The sequence below is a fragment of the Microtus oregoni genome, unplaced genomic scaffold, assembly GCF_018167655.1.
Source record: "Microtus oregoni isolate MIOR12 unplaced genomic scaffold, Mior012 000004F_ref0000308, whole genome shotgun sequence".
NCBI classification, from domain to species: domain Eukaryota; kingdom Metazoa; phylum Chordata; class Mammalia; order Rodentia; family Cricetidae; genus Microtus; species Microtus oregoni.
The window spans coordinates 59,140,663-59,149,944 of NW_024543063.1; the positions used below are offsets into that span (position 1 = coordinate 59,140,663).

A 9,282-nucleotide genomic window follows, 5' to 3' on the forward strand; every position below is an offset into this window, starting at 1 on the left:
GACCCGATATTTGCAAAGGAGACAACAGCCTCTGGCCTTCTCGTCTTCCCAGCTAGGTCTCATAGAGGGTCCTAGGGGGAACACCACCAGGCTTGGAGGACCTGCGGAAAGGAAGGAGATGAGGTGGCACAGGCCTCGCAGCGCTGGTCTGTCTGTGCACCACCGCGGTGAAGAGCTGCAGAGCTGAGCAACGCGCGGCTCCTTCATTAGCTTCCCCTCCACGCGGCGCTGCATGCCTCGGAAAATAAGTTAGCAAACGGGGAGCCGTTTATCTCTTTTATCTTGGGGCCTGATCCAATTAAATAAGTGCACATTTACATTTGCATCCATCAGGCGGGAGCGCTGAGAGCCTGGGGTTTGCTCGGAGCAAATAAAAGCAGATTTCAGTGGGAAAGTGACGTCTGGGCGCGCGGGACTCGTTCCGGCGTCAGAAACTAGCGCTGCCGGGCGAGCAGCCTTGGGGAATTCAGAGTTGGGGGGGGACTGCAGCCCAAGAGAGGCGGAAGACCCAGAGCAGCCGCGTGGAGCTGGCCGGGCAGAGTTGCAGACCTGCCCCTGAAGGCGTTCTCTTGTTAGGCCACAATGCTGGCCTGCCCACTGTCGGTGGCTCAGGTTTGTATTTATAGCGAAAACGAAAAGGAGAGCGAGTCTAACCTGGCCACAGAGGTAGATATGCAGGGTGGGCCTAGGGACCGTGGCAAAGCTTTGGCTAGTGAAAAGGGCAGATGGCAAGGTCTGATTCGGGTCCGATTTCTGTCCAGTTCAATGGTCGAGAGGCAAAAAACGCTCAGAGCCTGTTCGAGGGTACTCCCTACTCTCCTCCTCATCACCCACCCTATTGCACTTCTGCACCTTATGCGCTAGCCGCGGTGAGCTCTGCAAGAGCTTTGCCACTCTGACGCCATTAAAGATACTGTTAAGAGGGTTCGAAGCAAAGCAAAGAGGAAATAATCCTTCCCTAATTTTGTAAGGTCCATGCACAGGCCAAAACTGTATTGCCGGGTTAGTGGCCTGGTAGGCTCCTCCCGAACTGGCAAACCACAAATTAAACAAGACTTTGTGGCGCGAGAGCGTGGAAGGATCGAAAGAAGCAGAAACGGGGTACACGTGAAACGAAGCGGACCATGATCGATCATATTCGCGCTAATTTCCCCACCTGCAGGCTATTTGGATGCCCATACTTCTCAATTGCCTGCTGTCTGACTTTCGAAACAGTGAGTTAGCTAGGACGAGAATCGGCAGAGTTAAATCCGCAGAGTTAAAGTTGGTTTAACCAGGGCCTGCTACCCAACTTGCCAGTGCTAACTAGGTCATAGAGTCCAGAGCCTAGGCAACTTGGAAGCATCTTGAGGTCGCCCAGCTGAAGTGCAGAGCCAGGGCTGGGCAGTCAGTGAATGTGGGCCTGGCCAGCTTTGGCCCAGCTCCTTCTCACTGCGAACCCCGTGGCTCTGGGGACCAGTAGGCGGCGCCCTTCCTAACCTGCAAGCCACGGGCTCCTCTTGAGAGTTCAATTCTGTTCCTTTCACTTTGGGCGCTTTGAATTGACCTGCCCCTAGCTTCTATCAGCTCAGCGTGCTACTTGGGGGTGGGGAGGCAGATGAACTGGGACGCCTGGCTTGGGCCCAAGACACGCACGACCCTCCTTCCCCGTCTTTCTTTGAGCCCCAAGATTTGGGTTGTAAATGGCAATGAGTTGTCTGAAAGTGTTTACCACGTAAAAAGCCTCACAGAGGCTCTTCACCCGGACTGGGAACCACTTTTTCCAGGACCTAACACCGGACTTCTGGGAGCAGGACCCCCCCCCCCTTTTGCTACCTCTTAAGGCCCTGACATTTGCCCTCGAGATTTCACCAGGCTGCTTCTTCTTTGACTACTAAATCTCATAAACTGATTTGACCTGCACAAAGGGCTAAGGGAAGGAACGATGCCTCAGGAGACTGACTGCAGAGACCCCAAGAGTAGTTCCAGGAGGCTAGGGATTCGGCTTCTTTTAGTCCCTAAGTGTCCAAGGGGGGTGTCCGAAACTGGCCCAGCCAGGCGCAGGTGGTTGACACCAGCAACAAATCAGCTCTGAGGCATTTTAGAGGTGTTTCAGGCACCGTCTCTCGCGTCTTGCGTCTTTCATGTCCGGATCCAAGCCTGCAAACAAACCATAATCCCAGCACTGACAAGGAAACCCCTAGTGCCCAAGCCTCTAAGATACATCGCCTCCTAGACCGCTCCAGAGAAGTCAAAATGGAGGTTCAGGGTCACGGGACACACAACTACTGGGATTAAACGCAGGTGTTATTTTCTACATGTCTTAAACTCGGATCTGTCCGGCAGGCTACCTCCAAATTAGAAAATCTCTAGACACCAGAAAAACCGCAGACCACCGAAACCTAGTTCTGCAAGAAAGAAAACCTCGGCTTCCTTGGAAGTGTGTGTAGTAGTTGAAGTACGCAAAGAAAACCACAGACTGAAGACGCCAAGCTCAGGAGAGGGGCACGCAGGGCACAGCGACTCCAGCAACAGCTGGCCAGGCTGGGTGCTTGCATTGCCCAGCCCTGAACCTCCGCTGGAGCCCCTGGATGCGGAGAAAGGGCGCTCGCTCCACGGCGGGCGCAGTTCCCGTTCCCAGGCAGCCCGGCGGGTATGCGGCTGGAGACCCAACCTTCGCCCGCGGAACAGGGAGGACGAGCCACGTCATTTGCATATTCCCAGGAACACAAGGGGCTCTGTAATTTTCTTTTAAAAATCATTGGGCAGAGTTTAGGACCAGTGCTTCCAAAACCCCGACGCGTTGACGTGGTCTTTAAACTTTCCCTTAAGAAAAGCGAACTGCCTATTCTTTAGACTTTTCAGAAAAGGAGATGACTCCTGGGGTTGCATAAGCATGGGGGCTGGGGGGGGGGCTGATTGTGAACTAGGTTGGGGAGAGGGGGCGTGAAGGGAAGGGGGCAGGGCAAGTCATCTCTGGAATGCAATTGTTCTAAAAAATCGTTTATAATTAAAGGGACAAAATAAAATGTGATCGTTTCATGTATGTTTGATTGTTCACACCACTAGCTTTATAATCATTTCCCCTGTGAGAATTTTCTAATTTAAACTCCGATTTTTTTTTTCAATCACTGTTCCTTAAAGCCTCTGACTAATGCGGTTTTCAAACTTGTTTCGATTCGGATAAGCGAAATAAGTCCTGTTGCAGGTTTGTTTTTTTTTTTTTTTAAGAAGCTACAACAGGGTGAAAGTTTGGGGTGTACTTTAAAACCCGAGTGGGCAAAAGTAATGGAGGAGAATTGTAAATGTGTATGTACATTCTGCTTTAGCCTAACCACGCTGCCGTTGTGTGCAAACACGTTCTGTCTCTATGCTCAGTCAAATTAATTCGCCCTTGCTGGGGTATGTTTTTGCTATAACGCACACACACACACACACACACACACACACACACACACACACACACACCCCGCCCCAACGCCACAGAAAATTTCCCATGAAGTAAAAGGGTTGGTGACGCCAGATCTCAGGTGCAAAACGGAGACTTGAACAGGGTAACCAAGACAGAACCCCGGGGTTGGTGGGTGGTGGCGCTGGGTGCTGTCCCTTGCCCGTTTGGTACCGAGATGAATCCCAAGTTTTCACTGAGCTGAAATAAGGCAGACTAAAATGAGAAAAATAAACCCTCAAAAACACTTTTGTAGCAATCTGAGCTGGGAAAAGTGCTAAAGCGATGACAAGCCTCATCAAGTCCACAATGGCCTCTTTATCTACGCAAATGGCCTGGAGCTTTTGAAGCCACTTAACCAAAAAGGAGCCCACGGGGGGGAGGGGCCTCCGACTCCCTTTGGGGGAATCTGTTCGTTGCCGCTGGTGACTGGGATGCTCCCTCTGCCTCCCACCCCTCTTCGGCCCAGGCTCCCATCTCAGACTCTGCAAAATGCAGGCTCGAAATTCAGGACAAGTGTGACACCTACCTGTGAAAGGGGGGAAACGTCGAGGTGCGGGTTTGTGGTCCCTGCCGGGAGGCTGAGCCTGCCTCCACAAGGCCGCAGGCCACCCTCACGATCGCGGTTGGAACAGAGGCTGATTTAATCAAATCCAAAGAAGAGATCAATGCCCAATTTTGAAGAGGGGAGAGGAAACTGTGACTTGGGGAAGCCTTCCCATTTGGCGTTCCCCTAACGCTCCTTGCCCGCATTAGCTAACAGCACCTTTGAAATAGTAATAAGGGCTAAATCCGGCATAAAATCGAACTCATTAGCAAAGTTCACCAGCTGATTGCTTTGCATAAAACACGACACTGATTGGAAGTAATTGGGTTAAGCGATGGCTCTCGGGTGGTGCGCGCCTCTGCCTTGGTTTGCCATCTTTTTTCCCTTCTGGCACACACTTGGGTCTCTCTTCTTGCTCCTACAGGGTCGAATCTCCCCCCTACCCCAAGCAGTCCGCTAGGAAAATCCAAATCTGCGTTCCCAGAGTGGGCCACTTTCCCCGGGTTTGTGGCCTAATCACGGTCTCCCCAGGCACACTGAGGGTCTGTGGACAGCACCTTTCATTCCCCACTCTGAAAGAAGTTACAGTTGCACCCTTTGACGGAGGCAATTGACAATTTATTGAGGCTTCTGAGAAGTAACGAGTGGCTCTGATTATGTTAAAATCTCCTTTAATTAAATATTTTTGCATTTTACAAAGACCACTGCAGTTTCTTTTACTTTTTAAATCTAAGAGTATAACCTGTTTCCTTTCTGTAATAATACTTTAGCTCATACCCAGAAAAATCAATAGGTGTAAAAAATTAAATTAAACTTGTACTTTTAAACTATGAAACAGTTCGGGGGAACACAAATGTATATATTTATATTACAAAAACATTAAATGCCTGTACAGGTGTCTTGATTTCATAATTTACTTCAAAGATACTGAATTATCAATTTAAATACAAAAATGCTACATTAAATATACAGAATAAGATTTAATACAAATCCTCTTAAGTTTTTTTTTTCCTTTCAGTTGGCTAAAACAATTTTTTTCGAGGGTGGAGATGTATACATTTTTATGTCATTCACCTCCATAAACTATAAACTTCTGAATAAGAGGGGTAGTTTATTTTTTCTTTCTCTTTCTCTCTCTTGGTGATGGAAAAATAACTGCCAAGGCCATGGTTTTAATAAATTAGGAAAGTCCGGGAGTACCGCACCCGAGTTAAATGTCGGACATACCTTTCTTCAATTCATAGGGAGTGTCTTTGCACAGGTCTAGCTGAGACTGGCTCCTCAACATTTTCGGGTCTTTAGCCAAAACGTCCGCTCGATTCAACACCGTCTGGTTTAATCCATTGAAATGAGAGCCAGGACCCGCTGTGGGGCCTGGCCCTGGGCCTGGGTGGCCGTGAAGGTGTCCGAAGGAGCCATAGTTCGTGTAGCCAGGATAGAAGGGCGCGGTGTAGTAGAGAGGCCGGGACAGCACCGTCCCGCCGGGAAAGGGACACTGCGCCGAGGGCGATCGCGCGGGCGAGGGGGCAGGAGAAGCACGGCTGCCTCCAAGGGTTTGCCCGCCCATGGGCCCAGGGCACGGTGGGCACGGAGAACCCTCGCTCCCTCCGCTCCCATCCTTGACCTTGTCCGAGGAAGTGGCTATCTCTGCCAGAGACCACAGTTTGGGCTTGGCAAGCACGACCGGAGGCGGCGGTGGAGGTGGCGGTGGCGAGTGGATGACTGAGGGCCCGCCCGAACCAGGGGGCAGCTCTCCAGCCGCTGGGTGCGGACCGGGCGCCGGCGCGCCCGCAGGATAGTGAGGGCCCGCGTCCTCCGCCAGACGCGCGCTTGCGGGCCCAACTGGGGACGGCCCGCCCGCGCGCGGGGGCCTGGGCAACTCATCGTGACGACCCTCGGAGGGAGACTCCTTAAAATCCGAGTCGCTGAGGCTGCCTTCCGTCTCCTTGCCGGCGGGGCTGGGCGGCCCTTGAAGGCGTTCGCAGCCCGCAGCCGCCTTCTGGTCTACTCCTCCTGTGGGCGAAACCCAGGCTGTCAGAGGCATGGAGGCCACGCGGCGGGGTCCCGGTTCCTGCCATCAGAGGCAGGGACCCGTGCGCGCCCCCTCCAGGCCCCCTTTTGCCTTTAAAGTCCCGCGCAACACACCCTTTCCCGTCTCCACCAACCTGCTTCGGGGCTCTCGAGGTCCCCCTTGTCCTCGGGCTTCTGTGGCTCGTCCTCGTCATTCTTCTCCAGATCAATGTTCTCCTCCTCCTCCTCGTCCTCGCTGCGGTTCCGTGGCGTCCACGTCATCTTGTTCTCTTTCTTGAGGCGCCGGCGTGCGTTGGCGAACCAGGTGGACACCTGGGTGAGGGTCATCTTGGTGATGATGGCCAGCATGATCTTCTCGCCCTTGGTGGGGTACGGGTTCTTGCGGTGCTCGTTGAGCCAGGCCTTGAGCGTGGCTGTGGCGTCCCGAGTGGCGTTCTTCCGGTATGCGGGGTCCCCGTAAGGGTAGGAGCCCAGAGGCGCCGCATAAGGATGATACCCCAAGGAACCAGCCATACCGGGAGTGTGGTCGTAGGGAGAGCCCTGCGGGAGATAGGCAGAGATTAGGTGAGTGGTGGGGGCTGTGGGCTTCACCGCCACCTGAAAGGCTGAAACCCACTTTCTCTCTGTGCCTAGGTCTGCATGCCTGCGCGGCCCGCACTCCAGCTTCCCCTGAGGCAGACAGAGCTGGCTGATTCAAACACAAGAGTGAACCCCTCCCCCTCCTCAGAAGGCAGTGGGCCCCTCAATTTCTAAATCTGGTCCTTCAGACACCTGAGGCTATTCAGGGCTTGGAACACCACCTTGGAGGCCCTCATCTGCTGGGAGACGTCGGTGCCCAGGGCTTAGATCTGGCCTCTGCGGCAGGGCCCACTTAGAGGCCTGAACAGCCTCGGCATAGACTCCGAGCTCTAAGGCAGGGCTGTCGCACGTTGGGCGCAAGGCTCTTTCTTTACTCCTCAAACTCTAAGGACAAGCTGAGCTTTAGCTTGCACGCCGACGGTCCAAAAATGCTATCCCTAACCGAAGGCGTTGCGCTTTTCCAGAAAGCATACCCGACCAAAAAAACCCGGATACACCGCAGCTCACTGGACGTTTCAGAATTTAATACTTCTAAATCGGATTGCGAAGATAGGATTACGGATTTGCAACATTTTGGAGGATTAATTAAAGGCGAGGCCAAACTCATTTACATAGATTTTTGCACGCTACTACTGTTCAGAATTTGGTTCGGCTTTTTTTGAGCTACTTTTCTAAAATGGCAAAACAAAAAGAAAAAAGAAACATAAAAAGAAATCTGCGGGTTGGTCCAGAGCTTTAAGCCGAAGGTTGCTCTTTAATAGCGAGGACCAATTCCCCCCTAAACCCTTCCCTTCTTCAGCTCAGCAATCCCAGCGAGACGCGGCTCTTGCCAGAGCTACTCCGGAGTCCAAGACTCGGGTGAAGGCGAGCAAGACAATCGCTCAAGTTTGCAAGGTCCGCGAAGCTAGGCGAACGAGGTGGCGCCTAGGCCCGTGTCCCTCGCAGCCACGGTCTGCAGGCCTGGCCCCGGCTGCCCGCCCGCCGCACATCCAGCTCACTCACCACGTACGAGAAGGCGGCGGCGGCCGCAGCCGCGGGGTCGGCGCCGTACTGGAGGTGCGAGTTGTAGCCCGGCGAGGGAGCCGTGAAGGCAGTGGAGCCTGCGTAGGGCGAGAATGCGGAGCCCGAAGACGAGCGGCCGAGCTCATCCGTGCGGGGCCCCGAAATGACGCTGGTGCTGTATGCGGGGCACGAGTAGAGGGCCAACGAGGCGGACGGCTGGTACAAGTAGCCCTGCGGGTAGGACATGGCCACACACGGGCATGGGGCGCGCCGCGCCGCGGCGGCCAACGAGCCGGGCGGCGCCCTGCGAGGGCGAGCGAGCGGGCACCTGGCCTCTGGTTGCCCCGGGCCGCAGCTCTTCGAGCCCCGGCTCCCGGGCTCCGGCCCGCGGCGCCTCCCGGTTGGCTTCCCGCGCGCCTCCGGTTGCGACCGCCGCGCCCGCTCCTCTGCGCGCCCCGCTTGCCCGGACTAGGCTTTCTCTCCCCCCCGCCCCCCCCCCTCGCTCTTTGCACCGGGGGGCTCTGCTTTTGGCTTTGCAAAGGTCCTGCCAAGATGCTAAGTTGGAAATTGAGGATTCTGACGCCTTGTGCGCGCGCGAAGCTCCTCCTTCCCGGGGTGTAGTCGGTGGGGGGACTGGCAGGAGCCTCTGGGCGGCCGCAGCCAACCCGGCCGCCAGGCGCGCCTCGCCCTCTCCCTGTTCCTCCCCGGCTCCTCTCCCGCTCACTGGCGCTCCCCTCGCCCCTCCCTAGCGCCCGCCTCTCCTCCGCCGCCCCCCTCTCCTCCTCAGCCCGGCCTCCCCCTCCTCCCTCCCCGACTCTTCCTCTCTTCTCTTTCTCAGACTCTCGAGCGCCGGCCCCAGGATGACAATCACATCCCAAGCGCGCCGATCGCTTCCAACTTTCCTCTCCTCTGCTAACTCTGGGCGGAGCGGCAATCTCGACGCACGACTGGCCCTGGTCGTGTGTCGGGCCGCTCGGGAACACAAAGGGAAAGAGGCAGCAGGCTGCGCTTGGGTGAACGCTCCGCGTCCTCCTCGCCAGGGCAAATAGCGAAGTTGGCGGACGTCTTGATCTCCGGAAAGCTGGGTTCGTCGCTCGCTCCACAGCGGCTTCTCCCTCCTGCTGGAGGTCTCTAGGTTGAGTTGGAGACTTGGAATTTAGGTCCCAGGAAGAGCCAATGGATGTCCGCGCTCAGGGCACAGGGAGGCCGGGACGACCGACTCTCTGTGCCAGCCGCAGCAGCAGGTGGGCGAGAGCCAGGCCTAGGCTGAAGGACCCCGACTGGGCCTTCCTTCCACCGACCCTTGCCAGACGGCTAGAGGAGGCGAGAGTGGACAATCGGGGGGCTCCGGATGGGGGTGTGACTTTTCTCTGGACCAAGGGAGGCAGTGGGCAAGAAGTGCCCGGCGGAAAAGCAGTTACACGCGAGTAGGTCCTCGAGTCACCCCCGGCCCCACTGCCATCCCATGCAGCGCTTCCTGCTTCGCATGGCTAGCTGCGGGCTGCTCGCTCCGCCAGGTCTGCGGTGATGGAGGGTGTGGGATATCTTCCCTTTTGTTCCACTAAGTCGCCTTCCCCCTCGCTCGCATCCCCCCCCCCCCAGTTCCATTGCAAACACTGGGCAGAAGTGTCCAACCCAACCGCTGTTTGTTCAGCGAGGCGCTGGCCAGGCAAACACACACCACCAGTCACCGGCA

The 9,282-nt window shown here is 55.5% G+C and overlaps 1 protein-coding gene across 1 annotated transcript; it reads right to left on the reverse strand.

Moving 5' to 3' along the window:
* Positions 1-4,607: 4,607 nt before the first annotated feature.
* Positions 4,608-8,153, reverse strand: Irx5 (iroquois homeobox 5). The gene is made up of 3 exons (XM_041650413.1): positions 7,587-8,153; positions 6,140-6,545; positions 4,608-5,987 (listed from the first exon to the last, which is right to left on the reverse strand). The coding sequence occupies exons 1-3, from the start codon at positions 7,830-7,832 to the stop codon at positions 5,185-5,187; spliced, it is 1,455 nt and encodes a 484-aa protein (XP_041506347.1). The 5' UTR covers positions 7,833-8,153; the 3' UTR covers positions 4,608-5,184.
* Positions 8,154-9,282: the final 1,129 nt, after the last annotated feature.

Coding starts and splice junctions, on each gene's coding strand:
- Irx5 (XM_041650413.1), bottom strand. CDS start 7,832: ATGTCCTACCCGCAGGGCTACTTGTACCAGCCGTCCGCCTCGTTGGCC. Junction 6,546..7,586: donor CCGCCGCCTTCTCGTACGTG/GTGAGTGAGCTG, acceptor TATCTCCCGCAG/GGCTCTCCCTACGACCACAC. Junction 5,988..6,139: donor CCTCGAGAGCCCCGAAGCAG/GTTGGTGGAGAC, acceptor TTTCGCCCACAG/GAGGAGTAGACCAGAAGGCG.